At 44.7% G+C, this 14498-nt stretch overlaps 1 protein-coding gene across 1 annotated transcript in view; it reads right to left on the bottom strand.

The window, feature by feature from the left end:
- Nucleotides 1-14498, bottom strand: part of LOC105697695 — an 89535-nt gene that overhangs the window by 22796 nt on the left and 52241 nt on the right. Inside the window, exons 3-4 of the mRNA XM_012421269.1 lie at nt 3744-3916; nt 262-426 (exon numbers count right to left, since the gene is read on the bottom strand). Of these exons, the coding sequence (XP_012276692.1) occupies nt 262-426; nt 3744-3916 (338 nt within the window). The remainder of the gene's footprint in view (nt 1-261; nt 427-3743; nt 3917-14498) is intronic.

Genomic DNA, 14498 nt, shown 5'->3' with positions numbered 1-14498 from the left:
ATTCCGGCGGGACTATTAAAAGGCTGCACTTTGCGACATATAAATTCTTTCGTTTTCGCCGCGACTTAGGAATTAATGTAAAAAATATGCAAACGTTAATTATATCAAGTGTATAATACATGACTCATTTCGTGGATTTTTTGCGAAAATCCATGAAAGGTTCCTAAAGTTCGGCCTCCTATCTCAGGCAAGATAAATAACGTTCAATGGCCCTAGCAACCCTTGATAAAATAAAGGAAATAATGTGTAAATGTTACTTACGTCAAGGAGGTTCATCAAGGAAGCACGACGACGGGGGTCAGGTTCGGTCATGGCTGCTAAAACTGATTGAAGGGCCGATGGTGGAGAAACTGATACAGTTCCTGTCAGAGCTGCAACTCGTGGTGTCGTATCCAGAAGGGCTCTACCCAGGGAATACATCCACATCTGGAAAAAAGATATACTTCTCTCACATTCATATTTCCAATAAATCGATGAAAAATGACATCAGGCCAAAACCACGAAAATTGGGAATCAATTGCAATTTATTCAATATAAATATTTGATCATTACGGGCGTACAATTTAGAGCTTCAAGGATTAGGGCATAAGAATGTGTATGTACATTGCCAAATTACTACGCCCTGCAATAGTCCTGCGTATCCTTCCCACGCATAGGAGACAGTCCTTCGCATATTTCCACCGTGAAAGGTGTGAAATAATTCAGAGAGATGCGCTCTGACGTTTCCAGTGGGATTCGATTAAAATCCTCCCGACTAAGCCGAAGCGAGACTGAATTTACGTGAAAAACTATCTCGGCCGATGCCCCTCGAAATACCGAAGTGAATTCGTTGGCAGTATATCGTTCAACTTTCAACAAAAAGAAAAGAAAAATATGAATTTTCTGCCGACATATATGTATCATAGAGTATCGATGAGATTATTTCCGATTTGCAGGATCGAAGCATTGATTGCCGCAGGATATGGACCAGCTCGGTCAGCTGAGGTTTTGTCCTTGCTTGAAATTTTCTGAAATATTGGAAAATTATGGGGAGTCCGTACACCCGGTCGATCAATCGTGAAGGACCTTAGGGGGACGGGAACAATTTCGGGGGGCATCCCGAAGGAGCATCGCGCCTTGTCCTTGCGAATGTTGGAGACGAAGGAACATTTCTCATCATCGAGGTCCGGTGGCGGTAACCAGAGGATTTCCCGCGGGAAGGACGGGATCGGCTCCTCTCCAGATTTTCCCCGAAAACATCTAGAGTCGGACTAATCCCTTACATAGTGGGCGGCTCCTCCCAGTCCCGGGGGAAAGTTTCTCGGGAAGGAATCGAAATCGTCGGAGAAACTGCCGGGGGAAGTTGCGGCGCGAATTAACGGGGTGGGAGGAAGGAAATACTCGGGAATGACGTTAGGAGATAATCCTTCCCTGACCCTCGAGGGATTCATGACGTCTGCCCCCTGACGTAGATTTCAAACCGCAAAGAAATGATATTTATTCCTAGCGACCGATATATTCCTTGAAAAAAAATGTAAAGGAATTATTATCAAAGCTGGAGGTACGAGGATATTATTTCACGTCAGCGTTAATTGAATGAATTTTATTAAATAAATTGTCCCGTTAATTGAATCCGATGACAAGTTCCGAATTAATTCTCCCATTTTCGCCATTCGCGGTTCATAGTCACCCCCAATTAGCTCAAGTTAAAGCGGCCTCAACTTTTAAAGTCGCATCAGGACTCGGTCGGAGTTTAAGTGGGCGGGTAATTAGGGTGGAGAATTTCGCATTAACGGTTATGGTCGCGAGACGACGGATAGCCGTCGAAGTTGCAGCTCGGTGCATTCGAAGCTGCATTTCAAAGGGCTGCGCCGATAGCGTCATCGACTACGCTCCCAGGGGTACCAATCGAGTTCAGATTCAGAGTCGAGCTGGAATATCGGAATGCCTCCCACCTAGGCGAATTAAGATCCTCGGTCCTCGCCAAGTTTCGAATTGTTCCTGCCTCCTAGCACCCCGGGGCAGAAAGCACCCTCTTAAGCCGGATTCGTCGCTCCCTTGCAGCCCTGCGACATAGGTGCATCCCTCGAGGCCAAATCGCACCCCAGAAAAAGGAAAACCTCCCCTTTGCAGCGGGCATCTTCCCTGTGGAATATATAACGATGCCTGGATAACGCGGCAACACCTCGATTCAACAAATACCCCTTAACGATGATACCACAGCTTTACAAGAGTACGATAATAGGTCCGGTATTGAAGATTGCGCACCATGAATATCAAGCATCGTCAGGGATACAATTTACGTCTCTACAATATTGTAAGTCTAATTAACGAGAAAATACTGCGATTCAATAAACATCTCCCATCAGTGGTACCGTAATTCTTGATCTTACGGAAAGCTGCACCCTAACAGCTCCAAATTTTACATTTGTCCTAAACTAATGGTCCAATTAAATTTAGTAAAACCATCCCGGAACGACGATGAAATTCCGGTTTGCATAGATGAAAATCCCTGTTCTTCAGATTTCGAAAAATCTCTGGACCATTTGATCGATCTCCATCCTTCGGTCCCTGACCAGCCCGAATGCGTCGCGTCTTCCCAGGGTCTCCAGCACTTACCTACCCCAATCGCAGGACCCCCCTGCGAGCTAGTCCCTCGAAAGGAAGTCATCGTCTGGTCTTTACGGCGGAAACGTCAGTGAGGCTCGCCAGTTTGCATAATGAGGTTGAGATAGCAGGCCGACGAGTACCCACCCTATAACCGCGTCCTACGTCATCGGCGGGAATAAAAGTATCGTAAACGAAGTCGACGGGGGTGGCGGGGGAAACCTCGGGGCGGTTTTCACGAGCACCAGAAGGGTGCCAGACAATGGCCCGAACAAACATTACACATCGTGAGCACCAGTGGCTCTATAAACTCCACCCCCGCGCACCCGGCACCAGACCATCTTCCACCTATGCCCCATTCATCCCCGGCCTTCGCGGCGGCCTTTTTTATGGCGAACTGCGAAACGCTCCAGGCACAGGGTCCATCCGTCGTTATCCTGCCCGTTTCCAGGGATCCGCTTCGAAACCCGACTCTTCCAACCCCCCCTTAATTCCGCGTTTTGCCGGTGACACGGAATCCTGACGTTTACACGAAGTCGATTTGGCAGCAACCCCCTTTGCTGCCCCCGGAAGAGGTCGACAGGCTGGTTGATGGAAATTTCGGTTCCTGACGGGGACTTTGAACGCATTCTGTGTCTTGGAAAAAGGTTACAGGGCCTTCGAAAGGGATTTTTCTTGAAGGGGTGGAGGAAAATGAGACTCGAACGAAGAGTGAAAAATTCTGTATCATGACAAAATCTTGAGGAGTACCTTGCGGAGAGATTAAGGTGGTGGGAAAGTGGAGTCTGAGGGTCTCGTTTGTGAAACATTTCCTTACACCCAAGACGGAATCGCTTGGAATTTTACCACGTGGGGATGGAGGATCTAAGGAAGGTCCCGAATACCCATGACATTTTATTTCTTCTAGAGAGAGCAATGAAAATGTTTATAAACTAATTAAACGAGGTCCCTTGGACAGCACTTTCATGTCACCTTAAGGTCTTGATGTGGCAGTGTCTTCGAATTCGTTCCCTGTTAGAATCTTCTCTAGGAGGGATTTGTAATTCCCGGTAAAATCTGTGACTATCCTTTCCATGACCATACCTTCCGTAGAAATCGGTTGACACGTGATTTGCTATTAACTCGATTCATGGTATTGACAAGGAAGGTGAACCTACCTTCTCCGAATCGGTGTCGGAGTAGATGCGACCCGGCCGGTACTCAGGGGGTAAATACGCTCGTGCGGTTTCCAAGGGTGCCAGCTGTAACGTCACCCTACCGCGTGCTGTCAGTTCCAACGTATGAGGTGTCACCACCGGTCCCATCCTCGAGCCTCCCACCACTCCACCATCTGCAACCAAAATGACTGCATAGAAACATTAAGCTTCCCTTATTACTTCTTGCTGAAAAGCAAATTATTTTATTAACAATTTCTCGCGCGGAACGGACACAAGATCTAAGCCTAACGTTGACAGAAACGTATTTTTGCTTTCGAGTACTTGTTTTCGGTAAGACTACTTTATATATCCAGAGAAATGAAGTCAATGCAAGATATGATTATTAACATTCTCGGATAAGTTAAGTTAATAACAGTATTTCATATTTGCTTCGCATGTTTCCAGGTAAATAAAATTAATAACGATTATTTACCTATATATTTATTTATATCAACCAGGCAACGTTCCGTGAGTAGAAGACGTGTCTTCCTAGCGGTACCAGCTATAGTCATCGCCACTTTATTTTCATATCGGAACGATCATATTTCCCACTGACAGTAGGACATATCACCTGCTAGATCGATGCACCAGGCTCGTAATTCTCGCATGGATAATAGGACATCCTGTGCAGGGTCGTCGTTGGTACCGTAATTATCGTAAACATACGGTAAAACATGGCGGCCGTACAACTGTACAGCATCGTGCACATGCAAAACCATTTCGACGGACCGCATGACTGCCGCTTCGAATATTTCTCGTGCGGAATTTACACGTCATGTAACAGTCTATTATTGAGTCACGTTGAAGCGAATATCAACATACATGAGGATCACCATCTACATTCATGATTGTCTATTCCATAACTCCTCGAGCCACGACTATACCAATTGGACCAAAGAACCGGATTAAATGAATCCTAAAATCGTTCTTTAATTCCTATTTAATTTTAATTGTGCACCGAGAAATACATTTAGTTGAACCTATCTTTTTGAATAGTATTGAAGAATAATTATTTAACCCAAATCAATTTGAATAAATCGTCATAATTATGTGGAAACGTTGCATTCAATTTATTCGACTTTATTACAGTCAAATAATTATTCTTTGAATTAAGAAGATCATTTCTTTGGTATTATTTCATGAAATATTTCTCTGGTTCCATGCAATTTTGTTTGCTCAGGGTGGAGGAGCTAATGTGTTTTTTTTTTTTCTGGAATTATGGACCATGTCATTGGTCTTAACGAAGTGGATAACGCTCTTTGAAAAGGATCCCCTGATTGGTCCCAATTGTTAGCGAGGGTTAATCGATTTCCAACAACGCCTGGGGTAGCTTGACTTCGACTTTGGTCTCATCCGTGTCGAACAAATTGAAGAAGGTGGAACTCGGAGGGCGAGAAAAAAGAGTGGCGGACCTCGTAACCACGTACAATGCGATTTGTCCGAGAAGGGTGCGATGACTCTCGGGGGAATTTCTATTCGACGAGCAGCAAGCGTTAAGGTCAGAGCTATACGTTCTCACGGTTTCTTGGATTCGCCCCTCTTCGAGGACATCGAGGTTGATAATGAAAGTTAACGCGAGCCAGGACCGACGATTCTGTTTCATTTCTCTCAAAAACGTCGAAATACATCAATTGAAACAAAACGTCGCAGGAGGCGAGCACCGATTTTTAATCGTGAAAATAATGATCGAGCCGTTCCCTTTTCATACGAATTATCTCTTACGTTATCTACATTATTTAGGATTTAAATTAAAGAGTACTTTAGCTCACCTGTTTCCTCGAATTTCCGAAACCGCCCCCAGGATCTCCAGTCCACGAGTCGGGTAAACGGGACCACGCGGAGGACATCCGCATTTAAAAAAGTGAATTCCTGGGGAAACGAGTGTTTCGGGAGCACGAGTACAAGAGAACGAGAGATACAATAACCAAGCACGAGGGTTCCGGGAGCATTAGGGAGCTTAGAACGCGTCCCGGGGGATCCGGGAACACGGAATATGGCCGGTGCAATTTTATCTGCATATGCCCCACCTGGAGGCGTTAACGTATTCAGTGCGAGTTGGATTCGTGGGTGTTTCCGGTGCGATCGCATTACTCGAGGAGCATCGAGAGGCATGCATTCAACTTCCGCTTCTGCATTATTTATGACTCTCGTGAGATACCTCGACGATTATCCGGAAAAGCGTGCAGGCATGGCTTTTACAATCGCGGGGGAGTGATAAGGGATGCGCCGTATACATCAGGAAGGGGTCCGGAGGGTCGCTTTGAAACAAAAGGGGCCCCCATTTGTCGACGAGGGTTCGCAAGAAGGCGCAAGAAAACCTATCTTTCCTTCCAGGATTCTGCATTCCTGCACTTTGTTTCGCCGAGATGCGCCTTCCGCTCAATTACTTCCGGCTTCCATCTCGGGCTCGCGGGAGAGGTTTACCGCCTATGAAATACATCTCGGTCGGCGACCACTCGTAAATCCTGCCGATCGAGGGCTCCGAGGAGATGCCGGCCTCCGGGACCCTTCGAGTACCCTGGAACGGCTCCTGATATCGCGGAAGGATGTTCTGCCCATTTGCATTTCCCACGTTTCTCCCATCTGCGCTCGCCCGCGAAGAGCGCCGACAATTACCGACGCCATTAATTCAATAAACTGCGTAGACTATGTTAGAATTTATAGAATTCATTTATCTATTGGGTTGATGCATAAGTCATTGAGGATTTTTTTCAAATATAAAAATGCGCACAGAAATTAAATGTTTTAACATAATGTTATATGTTATTTTAAAGAGAAATTTTGCTTTACAAGACAGTGTTTTAATATTTTTGTTAGATTTCCAGTCCAGAGCAAGCGTTGTGTCTTTGAGGTCGAAATTTCCATTTTTAAAGCGCGAAAACCACCATTGAGCCGACCTTATGATCATAGCTTCTTCTCCGTGTATAGTGCAAATTTCACGAGCCGCGATTAAACTCGATCAAAAGAAAGTGTCGAAAATGCTCATTTTTGTCCACTTGATCCTCCATTTTAATTGCCTGAAAATTCACAAAAATTAAATCTAACAAAAATATTAAAACACTGTCTTGTAGAGTAAAAATTTCTCTTTAAAATAACATACAACATTATGTTAAAACATTTAATTTCTGCGGGCATTTTTATATTTGAACAAATTCCCAATGACTTATGCATCAACCCAATACATTGTATACGATAGATCGAGGGATATTCTTCACGGAGATGAAATGCGGGAGGAGGACCTATCCAAAATTTCGGAGTAAATTGGCGGGACAGGGCGCTGCGCTCGCTTTTGTTTTTAGTACTTGGTTGTCTTTTGTCTATTTTTTTTTCTTCGTTTTTTTTCTTCCGTATCCGTTATCGAGAGCGGGGAAAAAGGAATGTCATTTAAAGACAATATCCGAAACCGCAGCCCACCCTCGATCGCTCCCTCCGGTCAAATACAGGAGGGACACTCGAGAGCGAAACGTTTCCGCGGCTTAGGTATTTGCCGAGCTCGTAGGTGTCTCGTCCCATTCGTCTCTGTCACTTTTTGCCCTGGCACTATACTCGCTCCCCTATAGAACGGAGTATAGGTATAGATTTTGCGCCCGTAGAAGTGGGCCGGCCACCCCAGTAGTCAATCTCTGTAAATGGTCAGACTGGCAGAATGGACTGCTCGCGCCACTGGCCCGATTCGTTTATTTGCATCTTTTATATGGTCGCCATGGTGCACCCGGGGTAGCAACAATCCGGTTAGCGCAACAGCGTGAAAGAAATCCTCGATTAAAAGGCCGAACAGATTTTGTTAATTAACGGCGGGTATGTTAGATTTTCTTTTTTTTTTTAAACACTCTGGCAGAGCGAAGTACATTTTTTTGCCACTCTATAGGAATGAAGTCAGGATTTATTTATTCAACTTTTCCACGTTGATTGAAACGGCACGTTGGCTTGGCGTATCCCTAGTTTTTGATAAAAACCTTCAAATTGTGAATTCGTTTTACCGTGATTTCAGGTGGAATTGTACGTCGAATTGGGGGGTGGGCTTCGTCGCTTTAAAGAGGAATCCTGTCATTTTTGGGGATGACACGGGAATCCGATTGAAGAAATTCATCGATCAAATACACGAGTTTCCAATAACTGGTTCGTCGGCTCGTTCAAAGTTCAATTGTCCAATTTGGCGTGCGGTTAGTTACTTCGATCGATTCGTTCCGATAGCGCGGTGTTCACAAATGCGGCGAGATGGCTCAAAGGGTGCATCGCGTATCCGTTTCGTTCGATTTAATTCGTTTAATCATCGATTCTCTCATTACCCGCGAACATGATCATAAACGAAAATAAACTCGAATTCCTCATTTCTTAAATTATTGCGCGTTACGTTCCACGTTATATTTAATTATCAAAGATTTTTATACCCGGACAAGTCTTTCCATTTTCATCAAGTACCAATTGTGGCGTGGATTTATCCCGGTTTACTTGGAATGTTAAAATTCTTTTGGAAAATTTATAAATAAAATGTATAAATGTATAAATGAAGGCCAGGGGAAACGGACGATTTAACAATTTCAGGTGCAAAGATGTCCTGACGTGCGAGGCAATGGATTTGCAAGGAGTGCTCCAGGATTCCGGAAGGCGAGAAGAGAGGGCGAGTAAACCGGAGAGAATCCTGGCTACGTGAGGCCGTCGAAATTAATTTGAAGAGAGTCCACGAGAATACGAAGTCTCTCTCGTTCTTACCTGCTTTATTTTCCCTGGGTACACCCTGGGCTTCCTTTGGGGGCAAAGACCCCCTTAAGGTGATATGAAAGTGTGATATATATACGTACCAAAAAGTCAAAAGATTTATAAAACTTTTCTCCAAACTGGATGCACCAAATCATCTAAAACTTTAACCCGTGATTATGGAGGCTCTAAGGACAAAACGCGCCGTCCGTGAAATTTCATTTTTCGAAAAAAAAATATATCATTTTTAGTTCTTGTCCGAGATAATTAGAGAATTTTTTTCGAAATAAGAAATTTCATGAGCAGCGCGTTATTCCATAGGGCCTCCATGATCACGTGTTAAGGTTTCAGATAATTCGATCCACCCAGTTTGAAGATAAGTATTATAAATATTTTGACTTTTTGTTATGTATATATTACACTTTTATATCACCTTAAGAATGCCGTCCACGCGGCTAAGCACTCGAGTTCCTTGATCCTCGGATGTTACGAGTTAAAAGTACACACCCGGATGTTAAACAGAGCGAAGCCAAATAAAGGTAACAATTCAAACTATTCAAAGAGAGAACGTGGTAAGCCGAGTTTTAAGGCGGCCTTTGACGGTACCAGATCAAATTTCAACACGTGAAAATTGACGCTTATCAAGGTACCACCCTAACCCTGATACCCTTGAAGAGGCGCCTCTCTGAAATATCGTCAGAAAGTAAATTCGATCTTCGAGGTGGTCTTTGACGATTCGAGGTAGAATTTCAGGAGGAGATAATTCCCGTATTAATCAAGGAACCGTCCTAGCCCTGATATCCTTTACGACGAACTTGTCCAAAATGTCGTCAGAAGAGAAACTCAAACTCCATGACGGTCTCTGATGACTCCAAGTCAAGTTTCAGCGCATGAAAATGGATGCTCGTTAAGGAGCCTCCCTAACCCTGATATCCTTGAAGAGTAATCCACCCAATTATGTCACGGAAGGATAAAATTCGATCCCAACTGCGAAGAAATTGACAGCGTACAGTTTTATCGAGTGGCGGTGAAAATCGAAGGTACCAGGAATTCCCGATACTATCTGGTCTGTTTGGATTCATTTCGAGGAGCTCCAAAATTTGACTTGGAATCGACGCTCGTCGATATCGATTTCGTTACTCTTCCTCGACATGCGAGCGTCCGCGGCGAGTCTCATCCCTGTCGAATGTGTCCACGGTGGAGGATCCATGAAAGACGGACGACGTAACCGGAGCCCGAGCTCGGATCAATCGGCGATGTCGAAAATAAACGAGGGTACGTCAGGGAGCTCGCGTTGCTCGCTTTTATCCTCCTTCCGTGTGCACGATCCTTCGATGGAGTCGAACCACTTTCCAGTTTCCGCCGATCCGCGGAAATACGCAGATAGCAGATAGCCTAGCTCCTCCTTCCCGGTTCCCCTCGAATGGCGCGCGAGGCATTCGCTCCAGTTTTCCATTACTTATCGGTCGGTCGGATTACCGGATATCGACGTCGAGTGGGCGAGTACAAGGATCAGTGGATCCATCTTGCAGGGCCAGGGGAAGAAAATCCCCCCCGCCGAATTGGCCAGAATAGCGGAAAAAATGAGAGCTTACCGGAAGCACGAGATGCTCCCCGTGAAATTGTCACCCTCTTAACTTTCTATCGTTTAAAATAGGGGTTTATCACGTGAAGGGACAGGAGTTTGGGACCCTTTCATGTGAAAAATCCTAATTAATCCCCGACCGATTACGTAGCCTCAATTAATAAGGGATTAAGCGGGATAATCTAAATTCTACGATGCGCGATGCTCCCGTAACATTTGCATCCGCGGCCCGGTGCACTAGGGATCCATAATTCACGTCAAGTGCATTCACTTTTTCTGCAGCTGACGCGATCGCCCGAGATCGCACGGCGTGGCTGAGACTCGAAGAAAACTCGGCCGCGATTTAATATCCCATCGGATTATGAGTGCAGAAGCCTTTGTCGATGGGCCTGGGCCCTCGGGGCTGCAGAACCGGCTCCACTGTGTACACTTTATCCAACAGTCGATGCCAGCGACTTCGATTATTTATCCGAGACGTCGCATTGTGCACTTCTCATAGCCCAGGTCCCCGCAGCTGCACCGGAGGCCTCGTCGCTCGACGTACAATGCACCGATAATGCACCTCCACGTTCCGGGTCTCCTTTCACCTCGCCCAAAAGTCCCAGAAGTCTATTTTTTTATTCAGAACCACGTGCCCTGTCCATGGGACCACGAGACCAAACTCCAGACAGGGCTTCGTTATCCCTGCTCCAGAATTTCTACTCGCCCCACGAGTTCCATTCAACACCGAGCGGGCCTTTTCACCTGTGCGATCTGTGCCCCCCATCGGAATATGCACTTTTTGCGACTCCAGAGAAGTTGCATCCGCTGCAGATACCCCGTAATTCCGTATGCAGTTTCGAGTGCCTCTTCCAACCTCCCTTGCGTCACAAGCATATCGAGTGACGTACTAGATGCAAGGCATTATGCACTTCTAACTGCCGCCAATGACCTGCATTCGGATATACGCTGTCGCGGCTTTCTGCGGATTTACGTATCGATTTCACATACTTTCGACCAAATTTTCTATACAAGGATTTCCCTTGGTGGAATCCCGATCAATCAAGGGATATGCATTCATTTTTTGTTTACACCGAATTCAATTGAAGTGAATTATATCGATTTTACATACGTTAGCTGAAATTTTCTATACAAGGATTTCCCTTGGTGGAATCCCGATCAATCAAGGGATATGCATTCATTTTTTAATTACACCGAATTCCATTGAAGTGAATTTTGTGTAAGTTTCGTGAGAATATTATGCCTCGTATTCCGGGATGTTTTTTTTTTTTTTAAATACAGGCACTAGCTGTTATAGGTTCTCGTAAAATATCCGAAAAAAGGACCGTGACAATTTTTCCGGCGAGATAGTTAAGGCGAGGGATTCAGGGTGGACGTTGATGGATAGTCACCTCTATAGAGCACCCCTCGAGAGTTTCCTTTCTAAATACGGAAATTCCTTTTGGAGGGTAACAAATTTTCGAAAATTTAGGCCGGAAAGTCCGGAAAGTCCGGGAAAATATATACGACGCGTGTACTGGAATGGAGTATTACGGGGGGGGATCGTACCTAATGTCGACACTGTATTACAAGGGTAAAAATGAAACCAACATACTTCTTTATCTGCGGTATAAAAAAAGAAATATTGGCGCTGCGCTCTGCACGTATGATAGATGTATTGTGTGCGGTATAGCGGATTCAACGGCGTGTCATATGCAGAATTAATGTGCCGGTTTTCCGCATATTTTTGGCAGCATGAAATGTAGATGTGGGGCTGTCGACTGATCTATGCTTTTACACGTCGTTGGTACTGCTCAGGACAGAAACAGGTGGACGTGCTTGTCTTTATATACTTTTCATATATAAAAAAATATAATTGCACAGTCGAGCGCAAGTAAAATCATCAATTTAGCGGATCAGATTTGTCCGAGATTTTGCATCGCATATTGATGGTGATTTTGTATGTAATGGCTGAAAGACTCAAACACCGAACCGTATGAACATTTAAGAATTCAGTTGTAGTTAAGTAAAAATATCGGGGTTCTTTTTTTTCGGCTTCTTCGGGTTATAATTGGATTTGGCATTTAGCCAAGGACCATTTGCAACCTCCCCGGGGTGCAGGAACCGTTTCCTTTTTATATTAACCGGTGGTTGTTTCTTCCCCTGTCTTTTATCCTTGGCACGATTCGGGATTTGTCACCGGACGGCAAATCGGAGGACAAGATGTCGGCGGCCGTGACAAATCGTATCGCTCGGTTTTTGCCAGGTGAAGAAGTTTCGGCAGCGAGTATCGGCGCTCGTCTGCTCCGAGCGGGCGATATGTTATCGAAAGTTTCGCAATCCTTTTCGAAATGGACCAGCAAATGGGCTTTCTATAAAGAAGCCGTCCCGACAAAGAGGGCGACATCAAAAACCGCGTCCTCGCGACCGGTGCCGAATTTATTTCTATACATCGTCCCGGTCCATCGCAATTTGTAAAATCCCTCGAATGAGAAAAACGAGATTTCATAAGTTACATCCACTTCTTTGAATATAATATTCTCCACCCTACCGCCTTATTTCAAGTATATTCCGACGAATGGAGATGGAAAAAAGAGCTGATTCATAAATTACGTTTATAATTTAAGCAACGACAACAAACCCTTTACAAGATGGGAATTAATGTTTAAAACCTAATTACTTTAATGAAAAATGTAAACCGAAGTCCGCGCTTTGGAACGGAATCTACAGATCGTGGAATAATGGAAAAACAACTTTATTTGAAAACTAACCCTCAGGTATGGAACCGGGAAAAACGGTAATAACTTTCCGGACAAGCTAATAAAATGTCCCATTTACTTAGGAACTTAGTGGATTAAAAAGCCATCGATCACGAGGCTCGCAGGAGCTCTCGTGTCGACAATCCCTTGTCAACAGTTTCCAGAAAAATGTGCCGGCGCTTATTGTTCGCCAGGGCCCTACCCGGGCCTACCCCTCGTTTAAAAGCCCGAGGGCTGGTAATAACCCGCGCGCGGGCGCACGTGGAATTTCATTTTGAAAAGGACCGCGGTGAAAATGACGAAAATTCCGCAAGTTTCGTTAATTCCCGCGAACCCCGACCTCCCCCTCGGCGCGGTGTAAAACATTGCCGAACATTGCAGATCGATAATCGCTGACGTACACGAACTGGTGGCGTCGCAATCGGACCGCTTGGAGATCCATTTTTTCCCCTTTTTTCCCCTCCCGCTTTTCCTCGTTTTTTCCCGCTCACTCGACGAAACGGACGGGGCTGGAAAATTGAAAGCCGCTGTTCTCGGAAAACGAAAAGCCGAGCACGCGTCGGCTGGAGTGACAAGCGGAGGTTTTCAAAACCCGGCTGAAATTTTCCCGACCCCTGGCAATGAGCTACTTGACACCCTCTCTGCCATCATCGGGACCGACGACTGACAACCGTGTTAAAAACGCTCGCTTGGCAGCAAATATCCCTAATATCCCCGAAATCGAGGGCACCGTCTTATCGGAGATCCCGAAATAATTTGGGAAACTGCCTGATATTTATTTTATTTCATTTCTCCGCAACAGCGATGTTGAGGGGCGTTTCGACAGCACCTTAGAAATGCTGCAATTTGCCGGATGTGTAATGTCAACTTTCATATCAAGCTGTTGAGCGAAATGGGAAAGAATATTTAAGATTTTACGAAAGGCGATAAGTTACAGTGATCAAACCGTTGATACTGATGTGTGGATTAAATTTCATTTTATGATGTTTACAAGACCCGCGGGGAACAACAAATGTCCACAGGAAAACATTTACTTTGCAGTCCTGCACAAGAAGGGAATCTTGTCAGCAGATTCCGATGTAATCCTGTCCACCTAGTTTACATAATAGTTCAACGCAACCCCGTCACCCTGTAACAACTTACACGGATTAAAACGGCTTATGAAGACTGAAACAGGCTGCATGAATAATAAAATACAGATAATGCGATTTTGATATGCGCAAGAGAAACTCCATTATGGAGCTAACCACACTGAGGGAATAAAAAAATTATCATCCATACCTACTTGCTCGTTAATATTCCCTTCCGTCTCCATTTCATTACCACCCTCCATACTAACCTTCCCTATTCAGCCCATTATTATTCAACAAAAATCCACCAAGAAAGTTTAACAATTTTCAATTATTCCAGCTGATAACAATTTATAGAAAACATGGAATACCGGTAGAGAATTGATCTTTTCGACCGACGTCGTGCATTCTATTCGATTATACTCCATGCACGTTTTGCTGACTGATTCTTTTTTTTTTTTTAATAATTTCATTTCGTTTTCACAAAATTTCGCAATGAGTTTCGAAGTGCCACCTTCGATCAGTTTATCGACGATTTGCATCGGTTTTGCCGAACTCAGGTGGACGGACGCGAACATAATTTCAGCAAAGTTTGTCCCCGACATTACGGTGCGCGTTTCCTTCG

The sequence above is a fragment of the Orussus abietinus genome, unplaced genomic scaffold (genome assembly GCF_000612105.2).
Source record: "Orussus abietinus isolate OABI.00-Male unplaced genomic scaffold, Oabi_2.0 scaffold21, whole genome shotgun sequence".
NCBI classification, from domain to species: Eukaryota; Metazoa; Arthropoda; class Insecta; order Hymenoptera; family Orussidae; genus Orussus; species Orussus abietinus.
Note: the sequence above shows the minus strand (reverse complement) of the source record. Positions and strands in the feature narration are given on the sequence as shown.